The sequence below is a fragment of the Aethina tumida genome, chromosome 2, assembly GCF_024364675.1.
Source record: "Aethina tumida isolate Nest 87 chromosome 2, icAetTumi1.1, whole genome shotgun sequence".
Lineage (NCBI taxonomy): Eukaryota > Metazoa > Arthropoda > Insecta > Coleoptera > Nitidulidae > Aethina > Aethina tumida.
This window is the reverse complement of record NC_065436.1, coordinates 5,765,201-5,789,723: the sequence shown is the minus strand read 5'-3', so window position 1 is coordinate 5,789,723 and position 24,523 is coordinate 5,765,201. Positions and strand designations below refer to the sequence as shown.

The 24,523-nt window shown below is 24.5% G+C and overlaps 1 protein-coding gene across 3 annotated transcripts in view; it reads left to right on the top strand.

The window, feature by feature from the left end:
- Nucleotides 1-181: 181 nt before the first annotated feature.
- LOC109606321 (serine/threonine-protein phosphatase 4 regulatory subunit 1-like) overlaps nt 182-24,523 on the top strand; it is a 245,127-nt gene continuing 220,785 nt past the window's right edge. For 2 of the 3 annotated variants that reach the window (XM_049963848.1, XM_049963846.1), the window contains exons 1-4: nt 182-370; nt 431-469; nt 4,184-4,213; nt 22,745-22,856. In XM_049963848.1, coding sequence (XP_049819805.1) covers nt 364-370; nt 431-469; nt 4,184-4,213; nt 22,745-22,856 — 188 coding nt within the window. In that variant the 5' untranslated portion in view covers nt 182-363. The remainder of the gene's footprint in view (nt 371-430; nt 470-4,183; nt 4,214-22,744; nt 22,857-24,523) is intronic. The other variant, XM_049963847.1, reaches the window with a different exon arrangement.

The window sequence follows — 24,523 nt, the reverse complement described above, 5'->3', positions numbered from 1 at the left end:
CTAATTTTTCGTAAAATTAAAACGTAATTCTTAGATGTAATTAAACGTATTTATTCACAATTAGTTTTTACAAAATTTTAAACATTAAAAAATATATTGTACATTTGTAAAATTTGAATTTGGCGCGAAAATCCGTGGTGATTTATACAATCAATGTTGGTATGACTTTACAAAAAGGCCATGATCAAACATTTCCACTCCAAAATATTATTTTGAAGTGATTAATTAAGACAACAATAAATCCGTCAAATTTGACAATTCCCATGTGATTTAAGATCAAAAGTGCTTAGCCGAAATTTTTAATAAATGCTAAATTTGTAATCACGTGCCTTTGTAACTGCTATGTTTTGATGCTGAAACAAAATGGCGAGTAAGTAAACTGTGATTTTATTTAATAAAAAAATTGACTGGACATCAATGTACTTTTTAGACATATTGCAAATCGATTGCAACGACGATTCGGATGAAGGTATGTAACAGTTATTGTATTATCCTACGTTTTCATTCACGTCGTTCAGGTTAAGTTTGGCATTTTATAAATTAAATGTTGCATTACATCTGTTAATATTATGCTAAACCGGTGAATTATAATGCGGACAGTACTAAAAGTTGTGCCCAATCAACGTTTTATCGCTTTGAAACAGGCAAATTCCCGTTTAATACTTCGCAGTGTTTGACAGTTGTTGGGTATTAAAACTTATTTTCCTCATTGATTAATTTATCATCCGATTTAATGAATGAAATGCACTAAATCATGTACTGTGTTGGCTTGTGCACTAATTGCCGATGGTTCGACGAAATGTCAAAGTCATATTGACCGTCATTGATCCGTTTTTATATCTTGTTTATATTTAATACTGGTTTAATTTTAAATCGTCGTGTAATACTAAGTCCACTGCGGGCGTGAGGCTGCCCGTTAACCAAGTATTTCTCAATTCATGTGTTCAACAGCTTCAGAGGGTGTCGACCGTCGTTTCCGGTAAACATATTGTCGATAAGACAGTGGCGTAAGACGCCCCCAATTTTGCAAGAACCGTCCCTGTATATGCTACAGCGGCGCCTCGTGAGGTCTGAGAGGGGCAAAACACATTATATAGGGGACAGAAAATCAAAAACAATATTTTATTTTTATTTAAACCCAATTAATAACACACAAATTGAATGGTCAACGCTTTTGTTATGTAAATTTAGTCCTCAAGACAAATTACAAAACCTATCTTCTCTAATTTTTGATTATAAAAGACATGGTGAGAAAAATAATTTACTTATTACTGTACTTCCCGCTAGCCAATCAAATTTATTGTATCAATTGACCCCACATCATAATAAAAAACATGTACAGTATTAAAAACCTTCCCTCACACACACACACAATAAAGTAGTTTTTGAAACTGAAGAATCGGCAATGTTCGGGAAGTTGTCGGTATTTAGAGGTATCTCATTGGCTAAAGGCACGCCTCAGGTCCCCCACCATTAAAACAATATCAGGACCTTAAAGCGCATGCGTGAATGTTGCAACCAAAAAGAAACATTCAAGATTTACTTATGAAATGAGTTGGCGCGAAGAGGCACATTTAAAAGTGCCTCTGGAGAACTTTTAATATAAAACTGACATTAGTTGTTTAATTGTGGGTTTTACAACTTATTATTTATTATATTCTATTTTAAAAAATACATAAAAATGTATTTTTAATATTAATAGTCAATAAAATCGTTTCCTGAGGCACTGCCTCATCTGCTTTATCTGAGTGGCTGTCACCGATACACCATATGCGTTGAACTTGAACTTGCGTTGTACGTCTTTCACACGAGGCCGTTTCCTTCCGGCTCCGGAAATACGCAACGTACAACGTTTATGTTAATCAGCTACTTCATAAATATTTTATCGGGATGATCTTGCCGTTCCTATGCACGATTTACAATGTATTGGAAGTGCTATTTAATATTTTATCGAATGTTATAACTCAAGCTTTGAAATGTCTGTTAAAATGGAAATAGTTTTAGACGTCAAACGAATTTTTTATTGCAAATTTTGCATTCCAATGAGTTGATTAAATGTGTTTATGCATATTAATCCGAAATTAACGGGAGATAATAAACTGAATAATAAAATATTTGCCAGTGGCGGATCTTTGTTAAAAGTAGTTCTTTAGCTTTTATGAAAAATTGATTTAAAATGTTAAATTTTTATAATTTGTTACACTGGTACTAAAAATAATCACAAAAATTATGTACAAATACAAAAAATTGTTGTATCTCCTGAAAATGTATAATTTGGAAAATATACAGTGATGGAAAAAATAATGGGATATTTATTTACTTATTACAATTGTTATTCAAGTTTTCAAAAATATTCCTTACTTTTTTCCACCACTGTATACAGTAGGAAAATCGTTTGACCCGTCTGAATTTAGAGAGAGACATCATGCATGACAGAGTCAGTAAGAGTCTATCCTATGGTGGGAGACTTACTGTCTCTATTGCACATGATGTCTCTCTCAGGATTCAGAAGTATCAAACTCTTTTTGTACTGTATGTATATTTTTCCTCATGTTTTATTGACTAAATTTTCACCTGAACACTCATGTTCACTTTCTTCTACTTGGTACATAAATATTAGGCCCTGTATAATGTTTGAAACGATTTCAACCTCTGAAAATTTAGTAATTTTCTATGTAAAATTGCATGTTGATTCTGAAAATGGAGCATAAAGTTAATAGAGTTCTTAAAGGGTTCCACTTACTCTCAACTCTTTTTGTGTCAAAGTAAAGGTAATTGAATTTTCTATTAATTTTCTTAACAATGCTTTAAAATTGGATTATTTTATAGATGCCTATGTGTTTTATACGTATAAATCAAAAATTGTTCTTCATAAATGTGTTGTAAGACAATAAATATTTGGTAAATTAATGAGTAAAACTTATTAAAAACCCTTTTTAAAATTATAAAAATTCTAATAAAAGGTAACTAATGAGAAATTTGATATTAAAAATAATAGAAAATTGTTTCATTTAGAATCATAACATCAAATAAAAATAATAAAACCAAAAGTGATCGAATTTTAGAATTAAACTGTGACTAAAAAATAAAAAAATGTAGAAAAAATGTACAGTAAAAGTATAATATTAAATTGAAATAAAATAACTTTGTAATAATATTTTCATACCTACTTATTACTGCTTAATTTAATTAAATTAATTGACTTAAGAGCGTTATTTAGTTATTATTGCTTCACTAGTTTTATCGTATTTAATGGTCAAATTATTAAGAATTTGAATTTTTTAGAGACACAATAATAAATGTTTTGAACTGTAACACAATCTTACTGCTTGTAAGCAAAATTTCAATGACTTGTTGATAAATTGATCCTTCGAAGTTTCCCAAAAGTTATCAACAAAACAACGAAACCAGTTCCATGCTTTCATCACATCCCCTGACTTTAGTTGAACTTAATTCGAAGTCTTTGAATAGTTTCTCTATTTACCTTACAAGATTATACATTTAGACAAATTTACAACTGTTTTTTTTTAAACATGTTACATATTGTAGGAGTTTCCTGTCCCAATTTGACATTGGAGTCAAACTAAAACTTGCACAAATAGAATGTGAGAAGGGATGAACAAAAATAAGTCAATAAATATGAATAATTATACCTAAAATTGATATAAATGTTTTTAATATACACTAATGGACGTATGTATGAAATTTTCATTTTATCAAGAGATAATTGATTATTTATTTATTGAATAATTTATATTTTGTAATGTTTTCTATAAATTCTGACGCATCTTTTTGTATTTGCTTCCTATCAGAACGTTCGTGCCACGTCGCCCCAATAAATTATATTATATTCGATTATGCCATCGACAAACTAAATCACTTTAATTAATAATATAGATTAATCCTTGAGCTTTGTGTGTGGTGTACGGAATCGCAGCGGCGGATCGACCAATTAAAACTTCTTTGGCCTGTTTAGCATATTCATTAAATGAAAATTAGTAGTTTTAAGCAAACATCTGTTCATGACTTGTTTCTCGATGTGTATTTCTTTGATTGATTAACTACGTGTTTGTCCTGGATTTAATCAAATTGCATAAGTTGTGTGTGTGTTTTTTTTTGTTATTAAAATAATGGTACGAATTAAGTTGAGTATAATTATGCACTTTGTGGTTATTATTTTCAGCTAATTATTTCGAATTAATCAGGAAGTTGGGTAAGAAGTTGTGTAGTCATTTTAACTACAATTTCGATAAATCAGATCATTATTTCACTGTGAACAATTTTGTTTATTAAATACATGTAACTTTCTACTCATTTGTATTTTTAAATTAAATTAATATCTAATGAGAAAATGCTATAATGTTGCTTGTATGGGTTTCTGCATGAATTATTACATTGTACAGGGTGATGTATATGTTTTAAAAATGTTTTACTTGAGTAAAAATAATTAAAAATCTTCCCTAAATCAAAATGTTAGTTTTTCTTTATCGTTAAACAAAAGGAAATTGAAGTATAAACCTTTTTAACTATCACAAAACTATATCTTTATATATTAAATAATTTTGAGTAAACTTTTAGTCATGTTAGAATATCTTTTTTGATACCAGTGGTTTCTTAACTGAAATATATCCTTGCAAGTTTTGTTCATTCAGTCGACTGAATTGTCTGTTCTACTTGACACTCTGATATTGTATGACCCAATTAATTCACTTTTTATTTACCTAGAGGATAAGAAAGGATGTCGTTTACTGATTTCTCCAATTTGTCTGTTAACAAAAGGAGTTGATCCTTTGTTAGGACATTTTCTTATTGTATTTTCATTTTAGTGTGTTGTTTTATGTTTATTAAAAAGCATTATAAATCATTTTCCGGAAGAATCATAAATTTTCAACGGTATTCATAATATTTAGACTTTGATCAGGTTAATTATTATTTTCCTCTTCTCTGGAGAGTAAAGTTTCTGTCTTCTCACTGACAGTAACAAAACTTCTTTTAAGAAAAAATGTAATGATTTCTATCATTTTCGTTTTTCTGCAGATATTTAAAAAGTAAAGTAGTTTTTTGTAACATTAAAATGTTATTAAATAATATTTAGTAAAATGTAGAATGTTGTAATATATTTTTTATATTGTCTGCACATAATTTGAATTAAATCTTTTTCTGAAATATCTTACATTTTGTGTTTTTTATTTGATTTTATATTTTGATCATCACTGTATATATACAAGTTTTGAATCGCCCTGTAATATTGTTTTAGTTTAACATATTTTAATTCAATTTAATACATAATTATAGCATATTGTGAAGAAGGCGCATCCACCAATTTTTTGAACTTAGTTCTGGTTAATTTTTCAGTGTTTTATTTTGTAAATAATTGTACATTCTTAAACAATTTACTATTTCTGTTATTCTTGGGTAATTATTATAAATTAATTGAATCCCAAACCTTGTTAATTATTAATATATTATTTACACGAGCATAGTAAGAAATTATTACATTCTAATAATATAATGGCTCTTCACAATCCAAGTTCCAGCTCAGTGTATCATTTATTTCATTTTTTTTTATCTATAATTTAGTTTCATTTTAGTTACTTCAGAAGTATTTCATAATATGTTAGTAGTTCTTGTCATTAAATTATTTTATTATAGTAGAAAATATTTTATGTATTATTACATTTTAATACATTAAATAAATTGGTTGTGAAAAATTGTGATTTTAAATATTGGTTTATATTAATATAATTTTTCTTTTGTTAAAAAAAGTACTAAATATTAACAATTTCGAATAAAATAAGTCGTTTTTGTCTATAAATTGTTAAAAATTTATTTTGGTCAACAAAAAACTTTTTTAACTAGAATTGAATTAAAATAATTTTTATTAATCTTGTATATAAATTAGTCAACAGTTCTATAATCTTATAAATTTTATTCTTATTTTAAATTATGTCAGTGTCCACTAAAACATTTATTAACTTAATAGAGAATATATTATATTGATTGACTAATTACGATTTAAATTTGTGTCTTAATGACTTCACCATCTAAGCTCACTGTATTATTAATTTCATTTAAAATTTAGTTATTTTAGTTACTTTCGAAGTATTTCATAATACCTTGGAAATTATTGATAGTCATTTATATTTTAATAAGTTATTTGTCTAGAAAGCTTAGTTTTTCTATTAACTAGGCACTGGCTGAAAATATTATATATATAATTATTTTCTAATACATATAATATTGTAATATAATTAAATTGGTTGTGAAAAATTATGAATTTGAATATTATAAAATATAAATATAATTTTCTTTTTATTAAAAAATTAACAAAATATTAATGAATTGGAATAAAACTCGTTTTTCTCTATAAATTGATTATAAATATATTTTGTTCAACAAAAAACTTGTATTTTTTTTATTAGAATTGAATTAAAATAATTTTTATTAATGTTTTAAATAAATTAGTCAAAATTTCTATAATCTTATCAATTTTACTCTCATTTTAAATTACGTCAGTGTCCACTAAAATATTTACTAACTTAATAGAGAATGTATTATATTGATTGACTTATTACAATTTAAATTTGTGTCATAATGACTTCACTATCCAAGCTTAGTGTATCATTTATCTCATCTAAAATTTAGTAGTTTTAGTTGTTTTCGAAGTATTTCATAATACGTTAGAAATTATTGATAGTCAATTTTAATAAGTTATTTGTCTAGGAAGCTTAGTTTTTCTATTAACTAGACACTGGCTGAAAATATTTTATATATCATTATTTTATAATACATATAATATTATAATACATTTAATATAATATTATAATACATTTAATATAATATTATAATATAATTAAATTGGTTGTCAAAAATTATGAATTTGAATATTATAAAATATAAATATAATTTTCTTTTTATTAAAAAATTAACAAAATATTAATGAATTGGAATAAAAACTCGTTTTTCTCTATAAATTGATTATAAATATATTTTGTTCAACAAAAAATTTGTATTTTTTTTATTGGAATTGAATTAAAATAATTCTTATTAATGTTTTATATAAATTAGTCAAAATTTCTATAATCTTATAAATTTTACTTTCATTTTGAATTATGTCAGTGTCCACTAAAACATTTATTAACTTAATAAAGAATGTATTATATTGATTGATTGACTTATTACGATTTAAATTTCTGCCATTATGACATGGCCATCCAAGCTCAATGTTACATTTATCTCATCTAAAATTTAGTAGTTTTAGTTACTTTCGAAGTATTTCATAATACGTTAGAAATTATTGATTGTCAATTATATTTTAATAATTTTCTAGTTATTTGTCTAGAAAACTTATTTTTTTTGTTAAAAAAAATACTAAATATTAACAATTTGGAATAAAATAAGTAGTTTTTGTTTATAAATTATTATAAATTTATTTTAATCTACAAAAGTCTTATAGTTTTTTACTAGAATTGAATTAAAATAATGTTTATTAATGTCATATATAAATTAGTCAAAAGTTCTATAATCTTTGTTAGTTATTTGTCTAGATAACTTAGTTTTTCTATTATACCAGGCACTGACAGAAAATATTTTATGTATCATTATTTAATAATACATTTAATATTATAATACATATAATATAATTAAATTGGTTGTAAAAAATTATGAATGTTATGTGTCAGCCTACGAACTTTTCAGCCCACGTGTTAAAAATATAATTTTTCTTTTATTAAAAAATTAACAAAATATTAATGAATTAGAATAAAAGAATTCGTTTTTATTATAAATATATTTTGTTCCACAAAGTAGTCTTTTACTACAATTCAATATTGTTGTTTATGTAAAAGAGTCAAAAGTTGTATAATTTTTTAAATTTCAGTTGTAGTTAATTTTTCAGCGTTTAATTTTATAAATAATTGTTGTGCATTGTTAAACAATTTAATTTTCATGTTATTCTTGGGTAATTGTCATAAATTAATTGAGTTCCAAACCTCGTTAGTTATTAATGCATTATTTACACCATCATAATAAGAAATTATTACATTCTAGGAGGGTGAAAATGTCCGTTCGCAGAGTATTTTCTCTTATTTATAATCCGACACGTTCCCCGGCGATAAAGCCGATTCGAGAACATAATGCGGCGGCGGCGGCGGCGACGACGACGGTCCACGACGCCTCCGAAGGAGCCGGCCGGTGGCCACGCCCGTGCACGCACGCTCCTATTGATCGGCGGCTGCGGACGCCGGTCCGACCGGTGGCGCCGCCGGCACCGTCGCGGCGGCGCACCGTACCCGACCGTCTCCGCCCGGCGTCGGCGTCGTCGCCGCGGTCACAAGTCGGCGGCACTGCCGGCGTATACGTCTCCGGACGGAAATCGGCGGCACCGATGGTGCGATGGCGGCGCGAACGGTCGACACGCGTCGTGTTGAGTGCGGCTGGTGGGCGGCGGCGGCGGCGGACGTACGGCGTGGTTCACGTGGGCGGCGGCGGCGGCATGGACGCATTAGATCGCACTCGCACAAGGTCCGCACCCTGTTTTTACTTAGCTATGTTATTACGGCAACAGTTTACATGCCGCACTATCATCCCCTTTACTTCTTCTTGCCCGTTCGTTGGAGGGACGTTCCGGTTTATTTTCTGCCTAGCCTCGACTTAATTAATTAAAACGTAAAGTTGTATCGCATTTTCAACCCGACAATGTGCACTAATTTGCTCTGAATTCTGTCTGAATTGAATTGTGAGATAATTTAGTGTGAGGTGCGTCTTGTGATGGGTTCGAACATAAATATTGATTTGCTCAAGATTGTCTTCTTGTCCCCTCCTAGTTTCGGTTCATTTTAACCCACCACACAGCATCTCACTATTTTACAAGCAATTTATGGCCTACCATTATTTACAACTTACAAAATTCCCTGATAAATAACTAATTTCTGTTAACCAATTAACAGTTATGAAATTTTTTAAATTTTATAATTACCCACGACTTATATTATTGGTACAATTTGATGTAATTAAAAGTTTGACAATCTGACTCACCACATACCTACAAATTATACACTCATTATAAATTATCACGGTGGAAATTAAAACATTTTCTGGTTGTGTTTAATTGGGGGGTGTGTCACTGTGGCTCTTCGCCATATAAGTTTATTGGCTCATTTCATCATCTGTCTAATCTTCTTATCTAACGATTATATTCATTTTGGTTGATTCTAACAAATATTTTGTTGTGCGTTAGAAATTCTTATGAAGAAATTAAAATTTTTAAATTATATTATATTTTTTAAATAATTAATTGTTTGTCTAGAAAGCCTTGTCTTTCTATTGTAACAGGTACTGACACAAAATATTTTATGTATTACTTTCTAAAACGTTAATTAAATTGGTTGTAAGGAATTATGAATCTAAATATTAGTTTATATAAATATAATTTTCCTGTTCATAAAAAAGCCCTAAATATTAACAATTTGAAACAAAAGAAGTCGTTTTTGTTTATAAATTATTATAAATTTATTTTGGTCAACAAAACATTTGTAGTTTTTTTTCTAGAATTGAATTAAATTAATTTTTATTAATGTTTATGTAAATCAACCAGAAGTTTAATTTTTTTTAAATAATATGTTATATTTGTCTAGAAATCTTATAATCTTTCTACTATACCAAATATCAATAGAAAATATTTATGTATTATTACTTTTTAATATGTTAATTAAATTCGTGGTGAAAAATTGTGATTTTAAATATTAGTTTATATAAATATAATTTTTCGTTTGTTAAAAAAAGTATTAAATATTGGTCAACAAAAAACTTACTAGAATTGAATTAAAATAATTTTTATTAATGTTTTATATAAATTGGAATAAAAGAACTTGTTTCTCTCTATAAATTGATTATAAATATATTTTGTTCAATAAAAAATTTGTAGTTTTCTTACTAGAATTGAATTAAAATAATTTTTATTAATGTTTTATAAAAATTAGTCAAAAGTTTTATAATCTTATAAATTTTACTCTTATTTTAAATTATGTCAGTGTCCACTAAAACATTTATTAATTTAATAGAGAATATATTATATTGATTGAAATTTGTGTCATAATGACTTCACCATCCAAGCTTACTGTATCATTTATCTCATCTAAAATTTAGTTATTTTAGTTACTTTCGAAGTATTTCATAATATGTTAGAAATTATTGATAGTCAATTATATTTTAATAAGTTTTTCTATTATATCAGACACTAACAGAAAATATTTTATATATCATTATTTTATAATACATATAATGTTTAATACATTTAATATAATATTATAATAAAATTAAGTTGACTGTGAAAAATTATGAATTTGAATATTAGCCAGTATAAATAAAATTTCTCTTTTATTAAAAAATTAAGAAAATATTAATTAATTGGAATAAAAGAACTTGTTTTTCTCTATAAATTGATTATAAATATATTTTGTTCAACAAAAAACTTACTAGAATAATTTTTATTAATATTTTATATAAATTAGTCAAAAGTTTTATAATCTTATAAATTTTACTCTCATTTTAAATTATGTCAGTGCCCACTAAAACATTTATTAACTTAATAGAGAATGTATTATATTGATTGACTTATTACGATTTAAATTTGTGGTATAATGACTTCACCATCCAAGCTTACTATATCATTTATCTCATTTAAAATTTAGTAGTTTTAGATTCTTTCGAAATATTTCATAAAACGTTAGAAATTATTTATAGTTAATTATATTTGAATAAGTTATTGGTCTTGAAAGCTTAATTTTTCTTTTATTAAAAAAATACTAAATATTAACAATTTGGAACAAAATAAATCGTTTTTGTTTATAAATTGTTATAAATTTATTTTAATCTTCAAAAAACTTTAAATTAATTTTTATTAATGTTTGTGTAAATCGGTCAAAAATTCCATGTTGTTCAATGTTCAATTTTACACTGATTTTAAATTATGACAGTGTTCACTAAAATATTTATTTCTTAATAGGGAATGTATCATATTGGTGATTTAAATTTGTGTCATAATGGCTCTTTACCATCCAAGTTCAAACTTCATTTACCTCATTTTTATCTAAAATTTAGTTTCTTTTTAGTTACTTCTGAAGTATGTCATAGTAATTCTTGTGATTAAATTATATGTTTTAAATAACAAATTATATTTTTCTAGAAAACTTATAATCTTTCTATTACATCAGTTACTAGAATAAAATATTTTATATATTATTATTTTTTAATACGTTAATTAAATTGGTTATGAAAAATTATAATTTTAAATGTAGTTTATAAATATTATTTTGTTAAAAAAGTATTAAATATTAATAATTTGGAATAACAGAAGTCGTTTTTGTCTATAATTTGTTATAAATAGATTTTAATCACCCAAAAATGTGTTTTTTACTAGAATTGAATTAAATAAATTTTTATTAATGTTTTATAAAAATCAGTCAAAAGTTCTATAATCTTGTAAACTTTACACTCACTTTTAAATTGCCAGTGTTCATTAAAACGTTTATTAACTTAATAAAGAATATATTATATTGATTGATTTATTACGATTTAAATTTGTGTATGATAAGTAAATTGGTTGTGAAAAATTATGAATTTAAATATTAACCAATATAAATATAATTTTTCTTTTATTAAAAAATTAACAAAATATTAATAAATTCGAATAAAATGACTCTATTTTCTCTATAAATTGGTTATACATACAATTTCTTTAACAAAAAACTTGTAGTTTTTTACTAGAAGTGAATATTACTATGTTTATCTAAAAATGTCAAAAGTTGTATAATCTTTTCAGTCAATATTTATCGAGAATGTGTCATAGTGACTCGTTATAAGTTTATTAAATTATTTTACCATTTGTCTGATCTTCAATCTAACATTTAGTTATATTTTTCTTACTTATTATATTTACTCCTTTAATCTGTTTTGAGAAAAAATCTAATAGTATTTCATTATACACATTTTATTTTGTACTCTGTTTATTGAATTGAAAATGAGAATATAAATATGTATTATAATATTGTAGAAATATTATTTTTTTTAATAGTTCTCATTTTATTTTCATAACAATTTAATAATTTTATGAACTCATTATTATATATTATTTTTATTTTAATCAATTTAATATAAATATATATTTACATCACCTTTGTTTTTTCATTTATTATAATTTAGCCATATTTTAAGTTTATTCCTTAATATCATGTAAAAAGTAATAAATAATAATAAAATTGATTTATTGTAGACTTAAATTTTTTCATTCATTTTATTTCACGACATACAAATCTCTATTTGTTAGTTACAATTATTAACAAAATATTGTTTTATACATATTATATTTTATACATTGATTGAATAGATTATACATGTAAATCATAGATTTATATTGTATATATATTTATTTATTAGCTCCTTCCATTTTATATACACATTTTATTTTTATTTTAATCAATTAAAAAAAGTTATTTTTATTAAACTTTAATCTGTTTATTTTTTACGAAAATTATATAAATTTAAAATTAAATTTTAATAAAATATTTGGATACATTTAAGGCAAATACCCAATAAACATTTTTTTTTATTTTTTTATTTATTTAACTATGAATTTTTTATATTTATTTCATTATATAAACAAATAATACATTTGTACTTTGACTATTTAGTATGTTTTGCTTAATAAATAAAAAGTATGATTTAATGATTAATTGTAATTATCGAAATTATTAATTAAATTTAATTGTAATCATTTTTATACAAATTCATAATCGGTTTTCATCCAGAGAATTAATAATTGTTGTTGGTAAGTACCCAACAATATTCGATCAAAAATTGTTAAACTTTTTGTAATAATATAAATATTAATATTTACGTTGTGTTTGTATTTATTTGTAATAAATCTACTCATTAATTACGTAAATTAATTATACATTTCATGTAATTTATCTGGCTCATTGTGCTTTTTAATAACTGCCTTCCGTGTCACTTAGTTTGACTACATCATTTAATTACATAATTGCTTTTCCAATTAATATAATCAATTTTAAATCCAATCAAAAACCAGTAACTGTTTACTACCACATAGTACTTTTATTTATTGATATTGAAAATGAAATAACATTGACTGGCTTCAATTAAAAAATAAATCAATTTTCATCCACCCATCCATTCATTCATTTTCGATAGTGTTTATTTAGTGATGTCACTGCAGGAAACGATTGGACACACACACGAGGGGGTGCAAAGTATTACAACGGACCAGTTCTTTATTTGTTTTCGCTGTTGCGTTTTTAACGAAGGAGAAAGCAAACATCCACTTCCCACACGCAGTTTTGCGACGCGGACCGGAAACGAGATTTGCAGACGATAAATCTGACTTTTTGGAATTTCTCTCCCATTATTGACACTCAGAATTGGAAAACGTTTGTCCTGTTGTTGCGTTCAAATATTGGGGGGCCGATATTCGGGGACGACGACCTTTTGACACGGTCGAACAATTAAAAAACGAATAATTCAATTCGATCAATAACGGGCAATATTTGGCTGTTTCCTTTAGTAACGTATATTTGTGGCACTTTTTTTTGGCGTCGAGTAATTCACCCTTTTACTGCCTTTTACTAGTAGTAATCTTTGAGATTTTTGAGATGAAACTGTGGCACCAAAAACTCATCATCATTCGTCATTAAAGTTTAACTGTCATTTTTAATAAGGAATTTTTATTGCCTGAAATAATTAACCATTAATTAACTTATTAATAGGCTTTTCAATTTTTTAGTTTAAGCACACCAAAAACTATTCAAATTAATTAAAGGCTTTATCATTAATTATTAATTAGTATTTGGTTGTCTTGTTTACAAAGAATTTTCATAGAACTCCTCTCCTTCACTAACCAATATTTGTGTCACCTTTTTAGTGTGGAATAATTTACTTTTACTGCTTCTTCTTAGTAGTAAGTAATTTTGTTAATTTTTGAGATGAAACTGTGGCCCCAAAAACTCTTGTATCAAATGTTTCATCAACTTCTTCATTAATCATCAGTATTTCAATCTCTTCTTTACTATTCACTTTTTCGTTTAATTCTGTGAAATAAATCATTCTTATATTGTAAAGTGCCATCAAGAAGTTGAAAATTGATTCGTCTAAAATTGTCAATTCTGGTATGACTACGATTTAGTAGTTTTTCCAGTGTTGGACTGAAAGTCTGTCTGACACATCAAAGTCTCCTTTTTATCGAAAGTTTCATCAATAACTATGAATATTTGACTGTCTTTTTTTAAAAAGGAATTTTTATTGTACTTTTATTTTAATGTCTGAAATAATTAACCATTACTGCTTTTAAATTTTTTAGTTTAAACTCGCCAAAAACTATTCAAATTAATTAAAGGCTTTATCATTAATCATTAATTAGTATTTGGTTGTCTTGTTTACAAAGAATTTTCATAGAACTCCTCTCCTTCACTAACCAATATTTGTGTCACCTTTTTAGTGTGGAATAATTTACTTTTACTGCTTCTTCTTAGTAGTAAGTAATTTTGTTAATTTTTGAGATGAAACTGTGGCCCCAAAAACTCTTGTATCAAATGTTTCATCAACTTCTTCATTAATCATCAGTATTTCAATCTCTTCTTTACTAATCACTTTTTCGTTTAATTCTGAGAAATAAATCATTCTTATATTGTAAAGTGCCATCAAGAAGTTGAAAATTGGTTTGTCTAAAATTGTCAATTTTCTAGTATGACTACGATTTAGTAGTTTTTCCAGTTTTAGACTGAAAATCTGCCTGACACATCAAAGTCTCTTTTTTATCGAAAGTTTCATCAATAAATATGAATATTTGACTCTCTTTTTTAATAAGGAATTTTTATTGTACTTTTATTTTAATGCCTGGAATAATTAACCATTAGTGCTACTTACTAGAAGGCTTTTCAATTGTTTAGTTTAAACACACCAAAAACTATTCAAATTAATTAAAGGTTTTATCATTAATTATCAGTAGTTGATTGTCTTGTTTACAAAGAATTTTCATAGAACTCCTCTCCTTCACTAACCAATATTTGTGTCACCTTTTTAGTGTGGAATAATTTACTTTTACTGCTTCTTCTTAGTAGTAAGTAATTTTGTTAATTTTTGAGATGAAACTGTGGCCCCAAAAACTCTTGTATCAAATGTTTCATCAACTTCTTCATTAATCATCAGTATTTCAATCTCTTCTTTACTAATCACTTTTTCGTTTAATTCTGTGAAATAAATCATTCTTTTATTGTAAAGTGCCATCAAGAAGTTGAAAATTGGTTTGTCTAAAATTGTCAATTCTCTAGTATGACTACGATTTAATAGTTTTTCCAGTTCTGGACTGAAAATCTGCCTGACACATCAAAGTCTCTTTTTTATCGAAAGTTTCATCAATAACTATGAATATTTGACTGTCTTTTTTAATAAGGAATTTTTATTGTACTTTTATTTTAATGCCTGGAATAATTAACCATTAGTGCTACTTACTAGAAGGCTTTTCAATTGTTTAGTTTAAACACACCAAAAACTATTCAAATTAATTAAAGGTTTTATCATTAATTATCAGTAGTTGATTGTCTTGTTTACAACGAATTTTCATAGAACTTCTCCCCTTCACTAACCAATATTTGTGTCACCTTTTTGGTGTGGAATAATTTACTTTTACTGCTTCTTCTTAGTAGTAAGTAATTTTGTTAATTTTTGAGATGAAACTGTGGCCCCAAAAACTCTTGTATCAAATGTTTCATCAACTTCTTCATTAATCATCAGTATTTCAATCTCTTCTTTACTAATCACTTTTTCGTTTAATTCTGTGAAATAAATCATTCTTTTATTGTAAAGTGCCATCAAGAAGTTGAAAATTGGTTTGTCTAAAATTGTCAATTCTCTAGTATGACTACGATTTAATAGTTTTTCCAGTTCTGGACTGAAAATCTGCCTGACACATCAAAGTCTCTTTTTTATCGAAAGTTTCATCAATAACTATGAATATTTGACTGTCTTTTTTAATAAGGAATTTTTATTGTACTTTTATTTTAATGCCTGGAATAATTAACCATTAGTGCTACTTACTAGAAGGCTTTTCAATTGTTTAGTTTAAACACACCAAAAACTATTCAAATTAATTAAAGGTTTTATCATTAATTATCAGTAGTTGATTGTCTTGTTTACAACGAATTTTCATAGAACTTCTCCCCTTCACTAACCAATATTTGTGTCACCTTTTTGGTGTGGAATAATTTACTTTTACTGCTTCTTCTTAGTAGTAAGTAATTTTGTTAATTTTTGAGATGAAACTGTGGCACCAAAAACTCTTGTATCAAATGTTTCATCAACTTCTTCATTAATCATCAGTATTTCAATCTCTTCTTTACTAATCACTTTTTCGTTTAATTCTGTGAAATAAATCATTCTTTTATTGTAAAGTGCCATCAAGAAGTTGAAAATTGGTTTGTCTAAAATTGTCAATTTTCTAGTATGACTACGATTTAGTAGTTTTTCCAGTTTTAGACTGAAAATCTGCCTGACACATCAAAGTCTCTTTTTTATCGAAAGTTTCATCAATAACTATGAATATTTGACTGTCTTTTTTAATAAGGAATTTTTATTGTACTATTATTTTAATATCTGAAATAATTAACCATTACTGCTTTTAAATGTTTTAGGTGAAACACACTAAAAACTATTCAAATTAATTAAAGGCTTTATCATTAATTATCAATATTTGGTTGTCTTGTTCACAATGAATTTCATAGAACTTTATTTTTTGGAATAAGTAACCCCTTTACTGACAACTATTCCCAATTAGTCAAAAAGGATTTCGTCTAAAATTACTTATTCAACTTATTTAATTTTTATAAAATATAAGGTCAGGACTGAAATGAACAGTCCTGAATAAAATGGAGACCCTCCTTAACCTATGTCAAAAGAAAACTATTTAAATTTTTTCCACTTTATTTTTTATAAAATTTGACAAATCTTATTTATTTATTGTATACATAATTCCCAAATATCTTTGTCTTTTTCTTCTTAAAAAATTTTTAATATTGTGTTATTAATTACATTAATTTGATAATCAACTAAGACGTCATTGTCTAATTATAGTTATGCTTATGAATAGTTTAAATATTTACCAATATTTTAATTTTTTCAAATATTTATTAAACATTTCTTGTTTTAATTGTTTCTTTTTTAATTTAATTTAACCATTTTTTCCTTAAGTTTACTGAAATTTCAATTAAATCATGGTCGATTTGACCTTAACCCACGTTTAAATTCCAATATGATAATTAATATTCCAATCTAATTTAAAGATTTTCTCTTAGACTTAATCATAAATACTAAATATTAATAATTATTACATTATTAGACATGTTTATTGTTCAATTTTATAAAATTATGAAAACACTCGAAAAACGAAAATGTAAAAACGAAAAAAGCTGATTTTTTTTAATTGAGATTCCAAAAATTGACATGATACGAAATATAAAATTACTTTTTTTTTGACAAATTCATTAATAAGTATATTAATAAAAGTTGATAATAACCAATGAATATTTCTTCATTTATATTTTTTTTTTTCATTTTATTTTAGTCATTTAAAATTTCTAACTTCATTTAACATTGTAAAATAATAAAAATATGTTTAAAACGTTTACATAGCTATTGTTGCGGTTAAAACTTTTTACAGTCACTAAAACGACTAAACGATATTAGCCCAGTCATGAATGAAATACTCGGCGATAATAAAAGTCCTTAAACGAGCTTTGGGGTAAACGCAGGTCCTAAGTCGATTTCACTTTTGGTTACGAACCAAGTGCCCACTTGAACCGAAATTAATCCTCGAATCGAATCCAATTTATATTCCCGAATGCAAATTGGAATATTTTACCTTCAATAAACATTTTATGTCGGAAAAATGAATATTTTCCTCGTAATTATGCAACGACAGGACGTATTAAAACCTAAATTAAAAAACGTGCACGCCAAGAAAATGTTCCGGGTAACAAATCAAGATGAAGGAAAATAGTTGAACGGTTCGTCGCATAACTAAAACGGTGACAGCATCTCAGACGACGTAACTGAAATTGGCCGAGAAGAGCTCGTAAAACTCATCCGTTAACACCGTTCACAATGGTCGTGAAAACGCCGGGCACCGTATAATGGGTGCAAGCAACAAATATGAGTTGCTCAAACTCCCATTCGAAACTTGGTCGCACCTTGAGAAGTGCAGTTGAAGTGATCACGTTCTTCGAAACTGGGTTAGATACAACGAAATTATGATGTCGTTTCGGTAAAATGAATTTTGTACAGATAAGGAATGGTACGTACTCAAAAGAAAATAATTCGTGGAATTTAAACGTGGGTTAAGGAGGCATGTCTCATTTAAAATCGACCTGTTTATTCTGGGCATGCTTGGTGCAGGATTTAATTGAAATTTCAGTAAATTTAAGGGAAAAATGGTTAAATTGAATTAAAAAATAAACAATTAAAACAAGAAATGTTTAATAAATATTTGAAAAAAAAAAATAAAATATTGGATTATTAAATTAAATTAAAAAAAAAGACATTTGAGAATTATATATAAAATAAATAAATAAGTGTTCAAATTTTATAGAAAGTAAAGGGGAAACAATTTAAATACTTTTTATTTAACATAGATTTAAGAGGGTCTTCATTTCATTCAGGACTGTTTATTTCAGTCCTGATTTTATATTTTATAAAAATTAAATAAGTAATTCATATTATTTCTTTTCCTTGCATATTATTTCTTTTTCTATCATTTTTTGTTTTGTATCATTTAATATAAATTATAAACAAATTCCTCATTAGATTTCTCTTGGCAGAACTTTTATTATTTTTAAAAAGGGTTAAGTCAGTTATTTTTTAAAATTCGATTAAATGTTTTTTATTTACTTAATATTGATTTTAAATGAATGAATTTTGTAGTAAAATTTTAATTTTAATTGAATAATTCACAATTTATTTTATTTTTATATTAATTTTACATATGTATTTCATTATATATTTTTTCTTTTATAATCATTTTTTGTTTCTTATCATTTAATATAAATTATTAATAAATTTCTCATCAGATATCTTTTAATATAATTTTTATTATATTTAAAAAAGATTAGCTCAGTTATTGTCTAAAATTCAATTAAATGTTTTTTTATTTATTTAATATTATTGTATATAAAAGACTTTTATAGTATTTTTTGTTGCAGTAACAATTAAGTAATAATTCATATTTTATTATTAATTGTTAACAAGATTCTAATCAAATATCTTTTAGTACAATTTCTTTAATTTAAAAATAACTTTGTATCAAGTTTTAATTATATTAATTTTTTTATTGTTTTACAATATATTTGTGAAGTATATTTTAGTACAAAATTTTTGAAAATACACAATTTATTTTATTTTTATACAAAATTTACATATATATTTGTATATTTGTTCTTTTATAATCAATTTTTGTTTGCAATATTTTTTTGTTGTAGTGACAATTAAATAATAATTCATTTTTGTTATTAATTGTTAACAAGATTCTAATCAAGTATCATTTAATAGAATTTTTATATGTTATGTTTATATGTTTAGTACAAAATTTGTGTAAATTCACAAATTATTTTATTTTATATTAATTTTACATACATAATTCATTATAAATTTTTACTTTTACAGTCTTTTTTTATTTGTTTCTTATCATTTAATATAAATTATTAACAAATTTCTCATCAGATATCTTTTGAATCAATTTTTATTATTTTTTTAAAAGGATTAAGTCAGTTATTGTCTAAAATTCAATAAAATATTTTTTATTCATTTTATATTGTTGTAAATGAAAGAATTTTGTAGTATTTTTTGTTGTAGTGACAATTAAGTAATAATTCATATTTTATTCTTAATTGTTAACAAGATTCTAATCAAGTATCATTTAATAGAATTTTTATATGTTATGTTTATATGTTTAGTACAAAATTTGTGTAAATTCACAAATTATTTTATTTTATATTAATTTTACATACATAATTCATTATAAATTTTTACTTTTACAGTCTTTTTTTATTTGTTTCTTATCATTTAATATAAATTATTAACAAATTTCTCATCAGATATCTTTTGAATCAATTTTTATTATTTTTTTAAAAGGATTAAGTCAGTTATTGTCTAAAATTCAATAAAATATTTTTTATTCATTTTATATTGTTGTAAATGAAAGAATTTTGTAGTATTTTTTGTTGTAGTGACAATTAAGTAATAATTCATATTTTATTCTTAATTGTTAACAAGATTCTAATCAAATATCTTTTAGTACAATTTCTATAATTTAAAAATAATTTTGTAAGAAGTTAATTATATTAATTTTTTATAGTTTTACAACATATTTGTAAAGAATATATTTAGTACAAAATTTTTGAAAATTCACAATTTATTTTATTTTTATATAAATTTTACATATATATTTGTATAATTTTACATATATATTTGTATATTTGTTCTTTCATAATCAATTTTTGTTTGCAATATTTTTTTGTTGTAGTGACATTTAAGTAATAATTCATTTTTGTTATTAAATGTTAACAAGATTCTAATCAAATATCATTTAATAGAATTTCTTTAATTTAAAAATAGTTTTAAAAATATGTTTAGCACAAAATTTTTGTAAATTCACAAATTATTTTATTTTATATTACTTTTACATACATAATTCATTATAAATTTTTACTTTTACAGTCCTTTTTTATTTGTTTTTTATCATTTAATATAAATTATTAACAAATTTCTTATCAGATATCTTTTAACACAATTTTTATTCTTTTTTTAAAAGGATTAAGTCAGATATTGTCTAAAATTCGATAAAATATTTTGTATTCATTTAATATTATTGTAAATGAAAGAATTTTGTAGTATTTTTTGTTGTAGTGACAATTAAGTAATAATTCATATTTATAAATAACTTTTTAGAATTTTTAAATTTAAAAATAATCAAGTTTTAGTTATATTAATTCATATTTTTTTTTATTGTTTTACAACATATTTGTGAAGAATTTATTTATATTTATATTAATTATACATATGTATTTCATTATATATTTATCCTTTTATAATCATTTTTTGTTTGTTTCTTATCATTTAATATAAATTATTGACAAATTTCTCATCAGATATCTTTTTAATACAATTTTTATTATTTTTTAAAAGGATTAAGTCACAGTCTTCTGTCTGGTCATTGTCTAAAAGTCGATTATATGTTTTTTATTTATTAAATATTATTGTAAATGAAATAATTTTGTAGTATTTTTTGGTGTAGTGACAAATTATATTTTTTTATTAATTGTTAACTAAGAATGATCAAATATTTTAATAGAATTTTTATAATTTTAAAAATTGTAATATTTCTCATTTCTATAAATATTTGTTTGTTACTATAAATTATTGATAATTTTCTCTTCAGACACCTTTTAGTAACAATTTATTCAATTTTTATATAAATTTTATTGTAAATTTTATGCGTTCGTCTATGATTTTCATTTTAAAATTTCGATTAGGTTTTATTTTTATTATTTTTTATACGTTTCACTTATATTAATTTACGTTACACACAAAGACATTGATGAAGAAGATTTTTTTTGTATTATGTAATTTTAATGTATTTTTTCCTTTAATATCATTTTTATCATATTTTTAACTCATTCATTTAACTTCTTTTTGTATTTAAAATGAAGAATGAAAGAGTTTATTTAAATCTAACCAAAATGGTGAATTTTTATCTAAATAAAATAATATATAATGTAATAAGGAATATTCTATAAAAATTTTTTATTTTTTAGTATTATATTAAAGTTTTTAAAATTTTAAAGAATTTTTTTTATGAAATTTACTGAAATAAGTGAAAAAAAAGAATATTATATTAAAAAAAATAAAATAATAATGTGTTATTATGGTATAAAAAATACAAAATAAAAACATAAATAAATATTTAAAATAAAAATTGAAAATTATTGAAACCCAAATTCATAATAAAAATAGTGAATCATTAAAAATCATTTTTTAATATTTTTAATTCATTTAATTTCTTAAAAAGTACTTAACTTTGTTTGAAAAAAATAAATTTTAAGGAATTATTTTTAATAAAAAAAGTTTATTTATTAATCAGTTTACCAAAATGCGAGAAATAAATAAATAACAAAAGTAAAGTATTTTATTATAATATTTAAAATAATATGTTATAACATAAATATAAAGTAAAAACATATATTTTAATATTTTAAAAATTTTTTTCACTATAAAAATGGCGAATTATTTTAATGAATTATTTTTAATAAAAAAGTTTATTTTATTGATCAAATTTTCCAAAATAAATTAAAGAAATATTTTTTTTTTAAATTAAAATAATAAACTATATAATAATAATATAAAATTTATAAACATTTAAAATAAAAAAAATAAAAATATATTAAAACAAATATTTTGTTCATATTAAAAGTGGTGAATTATCATGAAAATGAAGAATGAGATATACAGTTTTAAAATGTCTTTTTGTATTTAAAATGAAGAATGAAAGAGTTTATTTAAATCTTTTATAAAATAATTCTGCACTAATTAATATATATATATATATATATATATATATATATATATATATATATATATATATATATTTGTAATAAAAATGTCCTAAACAATTATTTTTTTTTTCTAGGCATCGGCATCTACGACCAAGGAGACTGTTCCCTCAACTCGCAGGAGGATGCATCAATCCCACCCCTCCAAATCATCCAGAAATACGCGTACTCCGAGAACGTGTGCGACAGGTAAGAACCGTTTCATACAAAGCTTATTATTATTATTTATTATTATGCGCCACCGGTATTAGTTACCCCTTAACGATAAAACAAAACTTTTTCGTCGGCCACGTCAAACTTAATCCGGCGTCGTGTACGGTATCCAAAATAAATCTGTGTAAGGTGAGATTATTAACTTTGGCAGACGAACCGTTTTCCACACGTACGTGACGGATTAAAGCGAACTGCGCCGCCTCCGACATTATCCTTCTGGCGGAGACGTTGATTAAAACTGCGCCAGCCGAAGCTTTGGATTAGAGAGAGCGTTCGGATTGTTCGAAATAACGACAATGGCCCGTTACAATGGGACGCTGAAACAACGCCAAACCATTGTCGTTCCACACACTACAAAATGTTCGGCACAAAACTGTGCCGCACGTTATTTTTAATTAGCGCGACGAAAGAGCAGTTGTTCCCTTCCTTAAGTCGGCGTTGGCGCTAAGGAGAGGCGTCGGCGCCCCGGAATAACCGGGACATTGCAAATTTAGACGTCGGCATACGCAGACACGGCTGGACCGTGTTTCGCAATACGGGACCGCCTCACTCTGTCTCTCGTACACTGTTATTTAATTAAGGTTGGCAGTTAATTAAATTTCGTTCGCCATGAGCTGACGAAAGTTGTGTAATTGTGGAATTAATACAATTTTCATGGAGCTGGCGGAATTGGATTTCATAGTTCCTAGTTAGCTTCGTTTCTCACTTGTTTTAATGAAGCCTAATTTTTCTAACGTCCTAGGCATGAAATAATTACTGTAAACATGAACATGTATATTGTTGGTGACACTAACAATTATAATTTGTATTCTTATATCTCTGTAAAATATATATTTAAATTAAAATTTGTTAGTTATAAAATTTTGAAAGTTAAAAAAACATCTCTTATACAAATAATACTTCACTAAATATATTTTTCAATTGTTGAAATTTTAGAAGTACGTCGAAATTTGTTATAGATGAGATTATAGAACTATAATTTCAAAAACTGCGTCAACAATAATAGCTGATTCAAAAAGGTTATTGAAAATGTTAAATTAATGAAAACATAATTGAATAATTGAATAGAAGTAAAAGTTTAAAAAGGTTGTTGTAGAGTTTATTAATAATTCAGATTCTCTTTCCTAAAAATTAGTTAGAAAAGTATTGGATATTAATAACTGGAAAAGTTGATAAAAGTAGAAAGTAAATGCCTAAATTTGCAAGTGTCGAAATAATTTTTTAAGTTAATTAAAATTTTCTTAATTAAAAAAAAAAAAATAATATGCAAATTATATTAAAAAATATTTAATTTTAAATTAATTTTATATGGAAAAACTTAAAATGTTTTCTAATAATAAAAAAAAATCATGAAACGTGTTAAAATAATTAAAAAAAATTGAAGTAAAAAGAAATTTTATTAAGAAAATTATTAAAAATATAAAATTAAATATTTAATATAAAAACATGAAAGTTATTGAAAATTATATTGTTTGAAAAAACATTATACTAGAGTAATTTTAAAATTATAAGAGATATTATAATATAAACTTACAATATAAATAAATATTTAATTTTAAAATTAGAAAATTTAAAGAATTGATTTTAATTATTTTAAAAAATGTTTCACTAAAAATTTAATATATTTCTTAGCAATTAATATT